The sequence below is a fragment of the Candoia aspera genome, chromosome 3, assembly GCF_035149785.1.
Source record: "Candoia aspera isolate rCanAsp1 chromosome 3, rCanAsp1.hap2, whole genome shotgun sequence".
Taxonomy (NCBI): domain Eukaryota; kingdom Metazoa; phylum Chordata; class Lepidosauria; order Squamata; family Boidae; genus Candoia; species Candoia aspera.
The window spans coordinates 100260429-100278626 of record NC_086155.1 but is presented as its reverse complement, the minus strand read 5'-3'; the positions used below and the strand labels follow the sequence as shown (position 1 = coordinate 100278626).

At 38.0% G+C, this 18198-nt stretch overlaps 1 protein-coding gene across 1 annotated transcript in view; it reads left to right on the top strand.

Annotated features, from left to right (window-relative positions):
* The window catches only part of PLA2G4A (phospholipase A2 group IVA), an 88892-nt gene extending 71013 nt beyond the window's left edge, over positions 1–17879 (top strand). The window contains exons 15-18 of the mRNA XM_063298412.1: positions 4247–4431; positions 8470–8665; positions 9691–9848; positions 17429–17879. Coding sequence (XP_063154482.1) covers positions 4247–4431; positions 8470–8665; positions 9691–9848; positions 17429–17557 — 668 coding nt within the window. The 3' untranslated portion in view covers positions 17558–17879. The remainder of the gene's footprint in view (positions 1–4246; positions 4432–8469; positions 8666–9690; positions 9849–17428) is intronic.
* Positions 17880–18198: the final 319 nt, after the last annotated feature.

Below are 18198 nucleotides of genomic sequence, written 5' to 3'. Positions count from 1 at the left end.
CAGATCATGTCCTTCTAGCTCTAAAATCCTTCTGTTCCTCAGCAACATCCATTCTTTCATCCAAACTAAGCAAACTGCAAAATATAATTTAGTGTCTACAAAACCTTGAAAATTACGATTTAAGGAAAATCAGGGAGTAGAGAAGGACTATTCTCATGAGAGTGAGTGATAAGGCTATACTTCTAATTGCTAAGCTGTGGTTTGGCATTATATCAAAATCAAAGCAAATGAGAACAGTGGTTTATCTTCTGAAAGATAATACTTATTTGTATGTTTTTTAAAATGTTATTTTGGTATTTATTTTATTAAAGATATTCCATATTTTAATATAATTTCCAAAGTGGCTCCTAAATAATTAAAATCATGGTAAATATTTTAAATATTTGAAGGGAGAGGTCATAGGAAGTGGACAGGGTCCTTGGGGCTATAGGTGCAGCTACCTTTGTGTTAGATCCATGCCCCTCCTGGTTAGTGAAGGCCTCCAGGGAGACAGCATGTGGGTAGATCCATGTGGCGGTATATGCCTCTCTGAGGGGGTATTTCTGTCGGCTCTGAAAGAGGCAGTGGTCCCCCCTTCCTCAAGAGACCATCCTTGGATGCAGCCAAACTGGATAATGTTTGTTCAGTCTTCAGTCTTCCCTTTCTAGGGAAGGTGGTTGGCCTCCAGCTTCAGAGGCCCTAGAGGAAGAAGATTATCCGGACCCTTTCCAGTCGGGATTCAGATTGGGGTATAATACTGAGATGGCTTTGGTCATGCTTGCTGATGACCTGTGGTGAGCTAGAGATAGGGTGGTACATCCATCTTCACTCTCCTTCATCTCTTGGTGGCCTTCGATACCAACAATCATAGTATCCTTCTGGAATGGCTGAAGGAGCTGGGACCGGAGGCACCATTTTGTGGTGGTTCTCCTTTCTGCAGTGCTAATTCCAATCAGTGTTGGTGGGAGGGGAGCAGTCAAGCCTTAGGCCCCTGCTTTATAGGGTGCCTCAGGACTCTTCCCTCTCCCCTCTCCTTTTCAATATCTTCATGAAGCTGCTGGGTGAGGTCATCTGTTGCTACAGGGTAAGGTATATGGATGCTACCCAGTTATACATCTATAATCCCAGCTATGAAGCTGCCATGGTTCTTTCCCAGTGTCTGGAGGCTTTTAGGGTCTGGATGGGGGTGCACAAAACCCTGCCAAGATTGAGTGGTTATGGGTTCTGAGTCCCCTGGATCGGGAACTGGAGTGTTTCCATCTTTGGTTATGGATGGGGTGGCACTGCCCTGTTCAGACTTGGTGCCCAATCTGGAGGTTTTCCTGGACTAATAGCTTCTGCTCACAGAGCAGGTGGCAGCTATGGCCAGTAGGGTCTCTATACAACTGCATCTTTTGTGCCAGTTGCACCCATTCCTGAACTAGGAGGCTCTGCTCATGGTCATTCATGCCTTAGTCACCTCTCAGTTGGACTACTGGAATATGCCCTATATGTGGCTGCCCTTGAAGATCATCCAGAAGCTTCAGTTGGTTCAGAATGCAGCAGTGCAGATAGTTATGGGGGCAAATTGTTATGCCCATGTAACACCACTGCTCCCCCAGCTGCACAGAGTCCCAATAGGCTTAAGGATGTGATTTAAGGTTATCACTCTTAAAACTCTACACTGCATAGGACCAGGTTACTTGGGGGAGCCCCTGCTCATTCAGGCTCAAATATAGACCACAAGTTATAAAATTATTATATCCGTTTCATGGGTAGGCCTGTATATATGCATTAACAGTGTTCTTAAACTAAACATAAAGAATGAAACTTAACTCTAATGTGAAGTTGCCCAAATTTGAATTGTTTTTTTTAAATAAATAGTGACCTCCCAGGGAACCCTAGTGACCTCTCGCGGAACACTAGGGTTCCACGGAACCCTGGCTGAGAAACCCTGATCTAAGCACTTTAACCTGGACCTGCCAAGTTTTCCTTTTACCCCCTTCCGTTTTGGCTCCCAACACATGAACTTTTCTGATATGTCTTTAGCTTACCATACAGTATTGCCCTGCCTCCTCCCCTGCTACTCTCAAAGTTATCTTGGCTTATGCTCTAATAAATGACAGTGAATATATTCATCCCTCCTAGAAGCTGTGTAGCACATGTAATAAGTAACACTGGATTCCAGTTCACCAATTTTCTCCACTATTTTTTTTATTTTTTTGGCAGTAAAATTGCTTAAGTGTAAAAGGACACTAAGTAATCTGGATGTTTAGTTTATGGACATCTGGTACCACCTCTGTCATACTTGGAACTCTTGCTTTGTAAAATAACCCCCTTCCCCTCAAATTGTATTTTCTTTGGAAGGGTATTAGCTAAGATGGAACTATAAATCATACCTAAATTTTTAAAAAGTTAAAATAGCACACATTAGAAAAGTGCACGAGTATAAACGTTTCTTTTAAATGTCTGTCTCCCAATACCCATCTGTGCTCTAAAAGTATTGCTTATGCATATAGATGTTTACAGACTGTATAAAAGTGGGTGCCTAACTTCATAACACACAGAAGATCATAGGTGAAAATACATGCAATGATGACTTTAAATTTTAAGAGGGGCTTTTACAAAACTTTGGGTGGTCATTCAGGCAAAGCAGGATTTTCCCCTTTCTTCTTCCACTGTTCCAATCATCCACACAGAATGTATTCCAGAGGTGCTGTTGCGAGATGGGTTGTTTGCATAACAACTGTTTATAACTTATGCATCATATTTCATGAAGGCTGTTGATCATCCTGTGCTGGTCCTTCCCTTCCCTTCCCTTCCCAGAATTTAATTTCAGTGGCACCCCTTTGCCTGTCTCCTTTCAAGGGCTGGTTTATATGTGCATGTCTTCTAGATTGTTTTTTACAATATCAAGCAATAACTTTGAAGTGTGAGTGGGCCAAGACGGGTCTAATTCTCCACAGGTAGAACTTTCATATCACTTCACATCATTTCATTCTTAATTATTTTAATGTAGTTGGTTATACATTCACTTTTCTAGTGCTTTGGTGTTGGTTTTTAATTCCTTTTTTAAAACAATTCTCCAAAGCACTCTGTTTTTTGTTATTGTAACTCTGTCTGCTAGAAATGATCAAGGCCTTGAATTGACATAAACTAGATTTAGATATATTGTCCTTTCCTTTTTCTTATCTCACGTCTTTGATTTCTTTTGCTTACTACTTCTTTCTACCAAAAAGAAAGAAATCCAGTTGCCACGACTCAACCTACAGACATGGTCTAGTAAAGCTCCTCATTACTTTCAAACCAGGAAATTCAGGCTTAACATCTGTTAACAAATCAAGATACCCAGTTCATATGGAAGGAAAACCATGTCTTAACCCAAACCATTAAGAAAACTCCAGAGTGAAATGTTATGGGAAGCACTAGGGGTTAGCGCTCGGTCCCAGGGCTTTGTTCAATTTACTAAACCATATTTGAGGGTTGACCAAACTAGCCATTAAGGATTTACTTTGATAATGTTAAGGCTGTGGACTCTCCTGAATAAACATAGGGTAATTCCACTGGATTATTATGCCATGCCTTATAGCATTCAGTGCTTCAAATAGACAAACCTTTTTCTTGGCTAATGGCTTTACTTTTTTATAATAATGACAGCACTAAAAATGTTTGCTTCCTGCAGCTGTGTTGGATTTCATGCATGTTTTCCTACTTCTACTAATCTACATTCCATCATGTAGATGTGTTACTTTTGAAGAAAAAATATAACTGGCTGGGATCTTCTCTCAGTTGCTGCAGGCACAAATTATGTGATCCACTGCATTTATACACCATCCACCTTCTCCCAGGAACTCAAAAGAGATACACAATTCCCCCTCTTTTTTGTCCCCCTCAATCCTCAAAGAATCCCTATAAGGTAGTTTAGTCTGAAAGATATTTGACTGGCTCCAAGGCACACAATGAATGTGGTTTCTACTTTCAACAGTCTAACCACTAACCACATTGGGAAGATGAGTCGTGAGTCCATGAGACTACAGGGAAATACCACTAACCTATAACTTGGGTTATGTGTGAATCAATGCCCCACCCCATCCCCTCCCCACCACCACACTGGACTTATCATTGTAAATATTTTGAATTGGTTACAATGTTTGCCTAAAAGTATATAATAGCTTGCTTTTATTTAAACCAGATATATGAGACTTTCAAGAATTTTTAGATTTGAAACATGAGAATTTGATTTCGAAAATGGTATTAATCCCAGACATCATTACCTCACTTTTCCTAGATCCTGATGAATTTGAAAGGATATATGAGCCTCTGGATGTAAAGAGTAAAAAGATTCATGTTGTGGACAGTGGACTTACTTTTAATTTGCCATATCCACTTATCTTAAGACCACAGCGAGGAGTTGATCTTATTATCTCGTTTGATTTTTCTGCTCGCCCCAGTGATTCCAGTCCTCCTTTTAAGGTGAGTAACTAAGGCCAGTTATGGACCTGAATTGAAAACATGCAGAATTAAAATCTAGAGTGATGTAAGTCTTCCAGACAACCAGCTCTGGGTAGTGGTTTAGGGGTTGGACCATATTTGTGGAAGATCAATATTCCAGCTCCCACTGAGCCATATAGATTTGGGGTAGTCAGCCTTGCTCAGCTCAATCCTACCTCACAGGAGGGAGGGGATTAAAGTAGAGGTAGGTCTTTAGCTCCTAGAAGAAATGCAATAATGAAATTATCAATATAATAGACATAAATTTATTTATATTATACATTTATGATATAGATATCTAACATGATGATAAATATTGGGGAGGACATGACATGCTCATATTGGGCATTTTCTACATAAATCTATATCACCAACCAAAAATCATCCTCAACAGATTTTTCTATGATTATTTAGCTACAGTATAGATTGGAACCTAGATCTGTTTTAAGGACTAGGTTCAGTTCTCCCCCTGCCCAAAGAAATTGGATAATATTGGGAGAGGGCTTAAAGGAAGGCATTTTTCTCTGTGCAGGAAATTACCTCTTCCAACCATTTTATGGAAGGATTAGCTTCCAGTAGCTCAAGTCTTTTTTCCTGTGGAATGGCTGCAAGGATAGCTTTGCCAAGTCATCCTCCCTGGAATAAGTCCAAGAGTGAAGCACAAAACAGTATTCTCTGCTTCATGCTGCATAGAACAGCTTCACCTGTCCTACCTATTTATTCCCCCCTAAGGAAAATGTGGATTAGCTGAACGATCTTCAGCGATCTTGAGGCTACTCCAAATAGAATATCAATAAGGGTGGTTGTGCCCAAACTTGGCTATTTAATGCCATATCTCTTTGGGAACTGTACTGTTCAGAGGTCTTATTGATTATACAACTATGCTTGTGGCTTACTTGATGCACTGAATTCTCACCGCATTTACTGTGCTGTAAATATGACTTCGTAATACCACCAGGAACAGTATGAAAAGGTAAAACATTATACATTTGAGAAAATATTTGGCACAAAGATAACACAATAGATACTTGAGAATAATGTCATGGCTTTTGGGAAACATGGAAAGAATGTAAAAATGGGAATTGAGCCATAAGTGTCGACATAATTTGTAGCATTATAGAGGAACTGCCTTTGTGACGCAGGAAATTTTATGACCCTCTTGTTTTATAACACCCTTTTATAGTCAATGAAATTTTACATTTTCTTTGAAAACTTTTACAATTGCAACCATGGCAAACTCTGATTTTTTTCCCCTCAAAAAGCTACTAGTGAGCTAATAATACTACTAATAAACTGGAATGTGAGATTCTGTATGGTAACATTCCCAAATAAGCTACTATGAGGAAAAAAAGATTCCTATTTCTTAGAAGAACACCACCCCAATTCTGTCCATGCATTAGGATCTTGAAAAACAATAAAGACTAGCATTTATATTATTTGACAGCTAACCTCAAACAGCTATTGAAGGATCATCCAATATTGCACCAAATGGCCATTATTTACAGTAGCGTCTGATATCCTTCAATTTCTGCAGAGGAAATAGTAAGAGATTCAGCTGTTAAACAAATGCTGTTAGAATTTTTATTTTTACTAATATGAGGAAGAGGAGAGAGAAAGAAATAATTATAACTGCTGGTATAATGACTGTATTTTATTAATAAATAAAAAAATAATTAGTTATGATTTTCTACTAATAGAAAGGAAGCATGAGATGAGGTTGTGGTGTTTTAAGGCAGAACCATCTTACACTGTACTGTGAGGTGGTTTCCCCAACTCTGTGTTTTCAAAGTACAAAGAATTAAATGAGTGCCAAAAGAATAAAGAGGATGACATTTTTCTTGTGTTTCACCTGCTCAGTGTGCTCTTAATTGAAGCAAAGAAACACCTGATATGATTTTGGCAGGAGATAGGATATGTTTCACTAGAAGAACAGTATACAGAAGTCAACAGAAAGCTGCCATTTTAATGGTATTTCACACTCATCTCTTTTAATGTTCACAGCAACAACAGACTGGTGTGATGTACACCCTTAATCAGTGTTGAACGGAAATGGCTATGTTAGACTTGAACATAGAAGTATCACATGAACTACATTTGTGATAATTTTCCTATGAAGGGGGATGGACCACCTTAGTTTGGCTAGAAGCTCTGATAATTTTAAAAAAATGACAGTGTCTATTCATCATTATCTTTAGCCTTTGCCTTTTGATGTTTGACAAATTTAAGTTTCAAAAATTAAGCACTTGTCCTTACAATATTATTTAGATGATAGTCCCTTAATTTTGGCCTTCTGCATTTTCCCTTGAACATGATAACTGAGGCAAATTATTTTGTCTGCCAAGCTGTGATGCAAGAGATTGCTCTTATTTTGATTTGCAGTGTTTTTGTAGCGAGAAACTACCATAAACTCCTAGAAACAGGAAGTCTATACGTAGAGTCCTTATGTTCAATTTTATTATGGTCACTGACCAGTACAAGATATAATTCTATAAACATATACACATTAGCCTTAGCCTTAAAATATGAGCCATCTGATTTAAAAGAATTTTAAATTTGAATTTACAAGTTCCAATTAAATGTTAAAATACATTTAGATCACATTGTAAATGAGCCCCTTAATCAAATTTAAAAACAGTCTTATTAATTTGCATTATCATGACTAATATTCTATCAAATATAAGTGTCTATAAAATATGATATGTAAAATATTAAAAAGAGTAATAAAAAGAGTAAAATATCATATATAAAATGTGATACATAGACCACAAAGTTATTGCAAGGGAAAATAGAGTCCTTCCATGCTGTCTGTTCTGATTTTTTAAGAAAAAAATTGCAATTAGAATTTTACAATACAATAAAAGTATAAACATTGAAAAAAAATAAAAAGAAAAAAAATAGGAAATAGGAAAAAAGAAAAAAGAAAATAAGTGAAAAAAGAAAGAAAATATAGAATTTTGACTTCTGTGTTTCTATTGAGTAATAGCCATCTTACTCTTTCCCCTTCTTCTTTAACCCTTTCTAATCCCCAAATCCTTAAATCATCAGGACGGTGCTACAGAGTACCGTATGTCAAGACATCTAGACATCGAAACAGTTTTTTCCCTCATGCCATTGCTCTGTTGAACTCCTAATTAATGTAGCCTGATATAATGATTGATAATGTATGGTAAGACATGGCTGCTAAGATGTGACCAGTAATGCTCTGTTAAATGTGAACGTATGTCAGACAACAGATGCAGTATTTTGTCCCTTAATTCTCCCTTTAAATATGAGTGTGTGTTGGTTGATAGCCGTAGTGTTATTTCCTTCAATTTTTTTTCTTTCTTGATTGTATGGTTTTAGTAAATAACATTGTTGCTTTATTATTGTTTATTTTTGATGTTGTGTAGATATGTTGAGAGCTCTCCCACCGAAGTCAAATTTCTTGTATGTCTGATCATACTTGGCCAATAAAGTATTCTATTCTATCAGTTCACTCTTATTTCAGCAAAAAGTCCACATAAGACTTCCAGTCTTTTAAAAAAGTTTTTATCATTTTTTTCCCTGACCAAACTGGTCAGTTTTGCCATTTCCACAAGCTGCATCAATTTCATAATCCAATCCTCTCCTGTGGGTATCCATGCTATCTGTTCTGAAGGCCAAAACAAATGTGATTTTGGAGATAAGGGAATATGTTTCGTAAGCTGCAAAGGCATATGCAGGGTAACTTTGTTCTGAATGAGAAAGATGGCAGTACGTGATTGCCAATTACAAATGGAACCAAAGTAACTGTTTGTCCTCTGGGTAGGAAATGTCCTTGTGTGTCCTTGTACATCTTGCCCTGCTGAGAAATCCATGTGGTAGAAAGGATTAAACATTATCATTTAGTGCAATGTGAAATTCAAACCATTATTTTGCAATGAAGCTTTTAACAGAAGACTGTTCTCTTTTTCTCTCTACTATACATGATCTTTGCAGTTTGTTCCTTTCCTATGTTCCTTTTTATGATATCTGTGTCTTGAAGTTTGGCTTTCTTTCCAGGAAATTTTACTTGCTGAAAAATGGGCCAAAATGAACAATCTTCCTTTCCCGAAAATAGACCCAAACGTGTTTGATCGTGAAGGGTTGAAAGAGTGCTATGTCTTCAAACCCAAAAATCCTGCATCTGAAATAGATTGTCCCACGATTATTCACTTTGTTTTGGCCAATATCAACTTCAGAGATTACAGAGCACCAGGTCAGTAGCAGAACACCACCACAACAACAAAGTAGTCTAAAAATCAGTTCCTTATAAGATAAACCTTTCTCTGTACATATTTACTCATAATCATACACTTTTTTATTTTATTGTTTTACACTAGATTTTCTTTTTCTGTCTTTTTTTTTTTTTTGACACTACAGGGTAAGGAAGAGAAGAATATTTTTGTAGCATGTGTTTTTATTCCAAATACATTTTTCAAAGCCCACCCCCCCATTTCCTCATTAGCTTGTCAGTTTATTTAGAGCAGGGTGAGCAACCTAATATAAATAAAGTCACATCTCTGCAAACACTACAGTTGTACTCTAGATTTGGATTTCCTGTCTGCTTGAGGAAAACATTTAAGAACAATCCTGCCCTCTTGAGAATCTTAAGAAAATTAAAAAAAAAATGTCCAAAAAAGTCCAATCATACTTAGGGCACAATGTGGTTTCACAACCCATTATCTTCAGCTGTTAACCCAAAACATTTTGTATGGCACCCAGCCATAAAAATATTGCCCAGTCTTGATATAGATTGTATAGTCTATGCCACCTTTGTCAAGTTTTGTACACCAGCAGTTAAAATCTACAAACAATTGAGGCTGCATTATTATATCATTATTTTACATGGTTTTTCTTTCCTTTTTAAGATAATTTCTATGCTGTTGGTATTCAGTTATTTCATTTGACCTGGTTTTTGTTTATGACCTTTGCAGCAAACTTATATGCCATCTTTAAGATTCTGAAACGGATAAGCCAAAATTTCGTATAAAACAGTAGCAAAGGTTCAGTAAGATTCATTAATGTTTCACCGACTTGGCTGGAACCATAGACCAGATTGTTTATTCCTGGTAACACTATAGTGTGTCTAGATCTTTAAAGAGTGACAGGAGGAGGAGGGGTTTATGAGGGAAATTTGTTTGTTTATTTTACAGCTACTAAATATTGAATTGTTAGCATTCTACAACCATCTGCTGAATTATTTGGTCTTAAAATGCCTGCCACTTTGCTCTCTAATTATAGGTGTTCCGAGAGAAACTCAAGAAGAGAAAAGCTTTGCTGACTTTGATATTTTTGATGATCCTGACACACCTTTCTCCACCTTCAACTTCCAGTATTCAAGTGAGGCTTTCAACAGGTTGCATGATCTGATGGAGTTCAATACCTTGAACAACTTAGATGTACGTATAATGTACAAGTTGCTGTTATACAGGGAAGTTTTAGTTGCTTTATTGAAATGAGTTCAATGACTCATGTATCTCTCAATTTAGGGCGCCTCCTCCTATCGTGGTAATTTTTATTAATTACTAAATAACTAACTTTGGCTTTCTAAAGGAGAAAGAAAATGGGTCCAGATAACATAAAATAATATATATATATATGTGTGTTAAATAATATAGCCAATGCACTTGTAGTGGTCCTGCTACAACGTTCTTCTATGTAATAGGACCAGCTTTGAATATCAGCAAACCCCACCCCCCCAAAAAAAACCAGTTTCCATATTCTTATCTGGATAACAATTAATGGGAAAAGAAAATTATTAAACAGGGAAAGATAAGAGTACAATGACTGACCATTCTAAATGATGGCTATTGCAGTACAATAAGTTTATTGGGAAAAAGTGATCATTTCTTCAATTCTGGGAGACAAGGAAGGAAGAATATGTTAATATTGTCCATACTTCTTGCCTTGAGCTCTGCAGACAAAGCTTGGAAGAAACCAAGCTCCTGTTGCTGCTTTGAAGTGAAGTGACATAGCCATGTCACTTGTTTCTATCCTAGAGTCCCATTCATTCTTCTGTAGAGCTTGTTTGATGAAAGAAGGCTGAGGGGAACTTTCTTTAGTGAATGCTGTGGGAGAAGCTTTCTCTTTCAGCATTGGCTGAGAGATCTAGGCAGAGTGGCTCTAGAATGGTAGGAATCCCTCAGTTTGTGCTGGAGACTCTAGTCCCAAAGCCTCCTTGCTGTTCCCAAAGCTTTGGCTAGTATATCTGGGGAAAGGTAAACTCACCACATATTGACCAACTCTGGCAGCACTGACCAAAATACAGTAGGTGGTAATGGCCACTAACTTCAAAGTCTGTTAGTCTCAAAATTCAGCGTTACCTCCAAGATAAGGGCAGGAGGCCTCCAAATATCAGTTGTGGGGGAGAAGCATTTGGGGATGCATATGGAGACATCTGGTTGGCTGCTGTGAGAAATAAAATGCTGGACTAAGATCAGTCTTTGCCTGATCTAGCAGGGCTATTGTTACATTTATGTTCCCATGTTCTTCTGGCCAGCACATTTCTGAGTAAGTGATCCAGAAATGCTGCCCACCTGCCTCCTTCCAGGAATGGTTGGCCAAAGTTCTGGCATGTCATGCCGAAGGAAGGCAGGTTAATACTGCCTTTCCCATTGACCTCCCTTCAGTAGTAGCCTAAACTCCTGACCACCATGTCCTGAGGAAGGCATGTTGGCAGTGGTACTTGTCCATGCTCCTCTAACACTAACTGGCCAGGAACTATGGTCAGCAGATGTTGAGGGAGGCAAGGGGCAAGGAATGCAGTATTTCTATCTCACCTTCTCTGGGATAGTCTTTTCAGGCATTTTGTTGCAGAATAGGAGGTATATCATCCTGTTAACTGGGACCTCAATGTGCTGGAAGTTTACCAGACTGGTTTTCTTCATTAAATGCCATGTGCTGAATCAAGCCCAGCTTAGAGTTCCCCAGCAAATGCCAAACATTCATTAATTTATTCATTTATTTATTTAGAATATTTATAGGGCTGCCCAACAATTCTGGGCAGTGTACATCTACAACATTACATTTCAGTGCTGCTGACTCTGGAGGCCCCCCACTTTTGCCAAATCCCAGACCCTCCAAACCTGGAAGCATTTTGCCCAGTAATGGTAGTAAGTAGGCTGGGAGGAATTGTCTCCTGTCACAAGGAGTGCTTTCAGGCTAGGCAATTTTGGCTAATGTGGGAATGCCTACAATGTGTGCTGAAGTCACCTAGCCTGGAACCCATTTGCCATGTACAGAAGCCCAGGAGGAACCTTCCCTCAGAACACTGGCCTGAAGCATTTTGAGGCCACCTGAATCACTTTGTTGAGGAGATGTGGTAGCGTCTTTGCTTTGGTGAAGTTAATCAGGTTGCCTCCAATGGCCCTAATTGCATTGGATCAACTTCACTAGACCTTCTTTATACTGTGGTGGAGAAGACAGATAAAAGCCCGCATTGTAATGGCTAAGTTGCTCCAAGCCTAAATACTAGTAAGGAACAGAGCATTTTCCAATTTCATGAAGAAGTAAAGCACGTAACTGAAGACAGAGGGATTTTAAAGGTAATCCTCCCCAATATCTTGTTGAAGGCCATCAATAGTCCATTATTCTGTAAGCTTCTCTTGAGACTGGCTCATAGTTATGTTATCTTTTCTTCTTTTATACCAAGCAACAGCTTTCACCAGTCATCCTATTCTCACATGAAAATAAATTACTGTATGTACATGAAGTGTAAGTGCCACAGAGATCAACATTGTTAGAACTTAATTCTGTTTTGCAAACCACAACATTCTAAGTGGGTCCTATTGTTGACAGGAGCTGCATCATCTGCACAGTGCTACTGAAGCACAGCTTCTGTTCAGATGAGCTACACTTGTTATTTCTTCAGCAGCTTGGGAAAGTAGATGAGTAGGAAGAAGTGATTTCCATTTTTAAATAATTGACAGTTCTTTTATTCAGTGAGGACAAAGTGCAGAATAACTTTTTTTTTAAAAAGTTATATATTGAGAGTAGTGCCTTCTTTGTTTGCCTTCAGTAATCTAGGCTAGGAATTTGAAAGCTGAAACAAGAAAATCCTTCTATACATTCCTTGCAGATGTATAAAGTTTAGATAAATGAGACATTGGTTTTTTTTTCATAGAAAAAGATTTTAGCAGCATGTTTAAACAGCAATGATATGGGTTCTTATATTTTTGCTTTCTTTTCAAAAGAAGCAGGTAGGAACCATGAATTAGACATATTAAGAAGCAATCAAGAAAAAGCTATCACCCCAAACTCTGAATGATTCTGTTTCAGAGTGATGCGGACAGATCCTTAGGGAGGATATTACCCTAGCATTAAGGAAGCATAGGGTTGCCATCTCAGCCTGATGCCTTCTAATTGTGTTGGACCTCAATTCCAATAGTCTCCAACCAGCATGGATATGGATTATGTGGATTGGGAATTATGGAGCTAAGATCTAACTCAGGCTGGCAATGGCTGGGACATAATTTTTCCTCATCTGAATATATGCATGCTTGTGGAGCTGCTTGTGTGCATGTGTATGTGGTGTGTGTGTGTGTGTGTGTGTGTATGTATGTATGTGTATATATATATGGCAGTTCTTTTAGTTGTGGGAAGAAGTAAGTACATCCTCTTTTGAGTTCTATGATTTTATGTATCAGGGCATCATAAAAATCATCTGGTCCTTAGCAGGTCTTAAAATTAGGAAAAGACAACCTCAGATGAACAACAACACATGACATACTACACCATGTCATTATTTATTTTTAAAAAAATAAAGCCAAAATGGAGAAGCCATGTGTGAAAAACTAAGTAAACCCTATGATTCAATAGCTTGTAGAACCACTTTTAGCAGCAATAACTTGAAGTAATTGTTTTTTGTATGACTTTGTCAGTCTCTCACATCATTGTGGAGGAATTTCTTCTTTACAATACTGCTTCAGTTCATTGAGGTTTGTGGGCATTTGTTTATGCGCTGCTCTCTTAAGGTCCCGCCACAGCATTTCAATTGGGTTGAGGTCTGGACTTTGACTGGCCCATTGCAACACCTTGATTCTTTACTTTTTCAGCCATTCCATTGTAGATTTGCTGGTGTGCTTGGGATCATTGTCCTGCTGCATGACCCAATTTTGGCCAAGCTTTAGCTGTTGGACAGATGGCCTCACATTTGACTCTAGAATACTTCGGTATACAGAGGAGTTCAACTCAATGACTGCAAGGTGCCCAGGTCCTGTGGCTGCAAAACAAGCCCAAATCATCACTCTTCCACCACCGGGCTTGACAGTTGGTATGAGATCTTTGTGCTGATACGCTGTGTTTGGTTTTGCCAAATGTGGCGCTGTGCGTTATGGCCAAACATCTCCATTTTGGTCTCATGTGTGTCCAGAGGGCATTGTTCCAGAAGTCTTGTGATTTGTTCAGATGCAACTTTGCAAACCTAAGCCATGTTGCCATGGTTTTTTTTAGAGAGAAGAGGCTTTCTCCTGGCAACCTTTCCAAACAAACCATTCTTGTATAGTCTTTTCCTAATTGTATTGTCATGAACTTTAACTTTTACCATGCTAACTGAGGCCTGTAGAGTCTGAGATGTGACTCCTGGATTTTTTGCAACTTCTCTGAGCATTGCATGGTCTGACCTTGGGGTGAACTTGCTGGGACGTCCACTCCTGGGAAGATTGGCAACTGTCGTGAGTGTGTTCTACTTGTGAATAATCTTCCTCACTGTAGAATGATGGGCTTTAAATTGTTTGGAGATGGCCTTATAACCCTTCCCAGATTTATGGGCAGCAACAGTTGCTTCTCTAAGATCATTGCTTATGCCTTTACTCTTTGGCATTATATTAACACACACCTGAATGCTCAAGACCAGCACACCCCTAAAATTTTGGCTTTTATAGAGGTGGTCACACTTGCTAATGATCAATTAATCAAGGGCATTTGATTAGCAGCACCTGGCTGCTACTTAGCCTCTTAATACCTATGGAAGCAGTAAGGGTGTACTTACTTTTTCACACATGGCTTCTCCATTTTGGCTCTATTTTTGTAAAATAAATAATGACACAGTGTAATACGTCATGTGTTGTTGTTCATCTGAGGTTGTCTTTACCTAATTTTAAGACCTGCTAAGGACCAGATGATTTTTACGATGTCCTGATAAGTAAAACCATAGAATTCAAAGAGGGTGTACTTACTTTTTCTCATGACTTCTATATATTATGTATATATTAGGGTTTTTTATTTTTATTTTTTAATTGTTTTCCAACCCAACTGATGTGCAAATGGGGGTCAGAATTTTGAACGTCTCTGAAAAAAAGAATGGAAGGGGATCACATTTGGGATGGCAGGAGAAGCAGGCAAAGAAAGACTGATTTTGAAAATGAGCTGTCTCTTGAGCCTGAAAGCATTCTCCGAAGACATTCCTAGGGGAAAAGCAGCTGGCAACAGTTTGGAATGCTGCCTACTGCTTTATTCCTCAGCCCCTCCCACATGGTGATGCAATCCATGGTGGAGTTGCTGTTGAGGGGTTGGAGAAAATTCCAAAGCTGTGCTCAGTATTCTTCCCCTATCTTGTTTGTCCTAGAAGCTATGGTCAGGCATGTATCATAGCATTATTTTCACATTGTATTCTAAGCTTGTTCTTCGCTATTCTGAATGCAGTGAAGTCTCCTTTTACCAGATCTTGATGCAGTAGACTTCCCATGCAGCACACCAACTTTCTGCTGTTTGCATAATGATGGCTTCATGCAAATAAGTAATTTGCATCATCCATTTGCACAATGACTTCATCACATTTTGCATGATGCGCATAGGGACTCCAGCACACGTAAATAATAATCAAATTATGCAAATCCCTGTGATGCCCATCTCTGACTAAACAGACATTTATCATACTCCCCAAAGGTTCTTTCCCTGAATTAATCCATTAAAATGAGGTTTAATTTGTAGATTTTTTTTTAAAAACTCATTTTTCACCTCCTTTTGCCTTGCTCTGACTTTAGCCTTACTTGTCTCATTATGGCATTACCTCTAGAAAGGCTGAAGATATGAGCCCAACCTTTAGACCTAGTAGGATACTTTCATATATTCACTAGTCAGGCTGGCCGTGAATTTACGTTTTATGCTTTATTGACAAAAGCAGAGCTTCTAGTTAATGTATATTGGTCAAAAATACATGGTGAACTCCCTCTCCAGACTGTAGACGTTAGTTTGTTTATGGGAAAAGCAGAAAATTGGATAATGTTTAAGTGAAGAGAAAAAGGAAGGCACATGACTTCCATATGCATAGACAATGAGAACATTTTTGTAACATTCAACATTTTGTAAGCTCCCCTCCACCCAAAAAACCCTCATATAGAGATGTTGATGCATGTTCAATAAAATGGAAATAGAAGTTGATTCTAAGCTCTTTTTCACAAAACAGAAAAATTGGGGACTGATGAGATGGAGAAGCTGGGAAACTTAGTTTATGGATGTGTGCCTGAACAAAACCATGGTGTTAATATGCAAAATAGAGTTGAAACCTTCTTTTTGTTAGATATTTCAGTAAACAAAATACATTACTTCTCTTGCAGAAGTCCTAACTGTTGGTTATATTATGATTAAAAGATGCCATCTAGTGGTTTCATTCTCCATTAAAAAAAAACTGCATAATTTTTTTTTAAAAAGCATCCATTATAAAATCATACATCTCAATTGTCCATGATAATATTTTCATAAAAGTAATTGCCATTGCCCACGTTCTCCTATTACAGTGATGGTGAGCCATTTGGGCTCGACATGTCAAAAATTCTGAAAATGCCTAACCTGATTCTGCTGGTGTGTCACCCCCCACCCCCAAACAAAAGAGAAACTATTCTTTACATATTCATTTATTTAAAAAAAAAATAGAATCCAATTTTGGGTGGCCAAAAGGGTAGAGATGTGCGGGGAAGATAGATGGCTGGGGGGGATTGCAGTGCCTTTTGTTCGTTCAGTTTCTTTGGTAACTCAGACAGAATTGTTCTTGTTGGGTGTGGTGACCACTGGTGTTTCACCCGAAACATCCTGGCATGTCACAGGTTTGCCATCACTGTCCTATGGTACGGTCTCCTGAGTTCAGCCAAAGTGATTCTAGATGAAAATGGATTCCTAAATGTCAAAGTTCCGTGCACATAATATTAGAATCCTAGAAAAAGATGCACAGGTTCAGTGCACAGGGACTGGGTTATCCTGTCCATGGCTTGGGGGAATAGTTCCAATCCTAGCTTACTTTAAAGGACTGTATGTGCAGGAATTCTTGCTGCTGTCTTTATGCGCTTATGAAGTTTTGCTATTATCTTTGGATCATGGCTAGAATCTGCCATCTTTCTGAAGAATGCTACCGCAGTAAATAAGAAAAAGTGCTGTATCTGAATCCCTTTTTTTATTTCAGAAAGTAGGAGATTACAGCGATGGATGGATGGATGGATGGATGGATGGGCTGGCTTAGGGTGTGTGTGTACACACTTTGGGGCTGTGCAGTGTTTTAGATCCAAAGACAAAAAAGTGTGTTCATGTGCACAGCATCTATCACCTATAATACATATCAAGGAAATGTATATGTGTTGTGTATTTATATTTATACACGCAAACTTACACAAAGAATTGGGTCATTATATTTCCATCAGAAATTATTTCTTTAAAGTAAAGCACTTGATCTTTAGTTCATTTAGTTTAACACGTTTACAGTGCAAACCTGATAGGTACTTCTTCAGAAGTAAAAGTCTAATGGAGCTTATTCCTCTGGCAACAGGCAGAGGATACTGTATATGACTGCAAATTTAGATAATTTTTAAATTTTTTAAATTAAATCTTGTTATTTTCTAGTGGGAGAAAAAAAAGTAAAATAAAATTACAGAACAAAAGAACATTATATCCTTTGTTTAACACTGATGCTTGCATAAGCTGGAACAGAAAATGCAGGTTATTCTTTCAGTGCTAATACAGTTTTGATGCTTTTTTGCTTCTTTCTTTGCAGGTAATCAAGGAAGCAATAGCAGACAGTATTGAGTATAGAAGGCAGAACCCATCACGCTGTTCTGTATCCCTCAGCAGTGTTGAAGCAAGGAGATACTTCAACAAGGCTAAAAGCAATAACCATACATAAGGACAAATGACTGCCAGCTTTGTTCCTCAGAACTGAGAATCACTGTGTTGGCAAAAAGACTTTATGCAGAAGAAAATCACTGGGAATGAATTGTTACAAAATAAAGGAATACAATTGTATTGATGATGATGGTGGTGGTGGTGGTGGTGATGGGAATGATAGCAGGTTTATTTACAGTTAGAGATCAAATAACAAGAACAGTATAAATTCCAAAATAAGACAGTAAGGAGAAATAAAAAGAACAAAGTAAAATACATAATACAATAAAGTTCAAAAACTTCATAGTAGATAGTAACATTAAAATAAAGTGAAACAAAAAGTTGGTTAATCTGTTTTTTCTTCAGATCATATAAATCTTCTGACCCAGTTATTCTTGCATATATGCTCTTTGTCCTCCTCATCCCTTTAAAACACTTCTCCCCAACAAGGTTCCCCCCAGATTTATTGATTTATTTATCACGTTGGGAGTTGTAATCGTAGCACACTTAGAAGCTCTGAGCTGGGGAATAGTTGTTTTAACAGTACTCTTATTTTTGGTTTAAGCCCTCTGAAAATTCTTTAAAAGCTAAGTTTATAAAGGTGCTGGTTTTCATTCCAGGCTTTGTTTTCTTTTAATGGCTTGAAAAATCATCTTTCAGGTG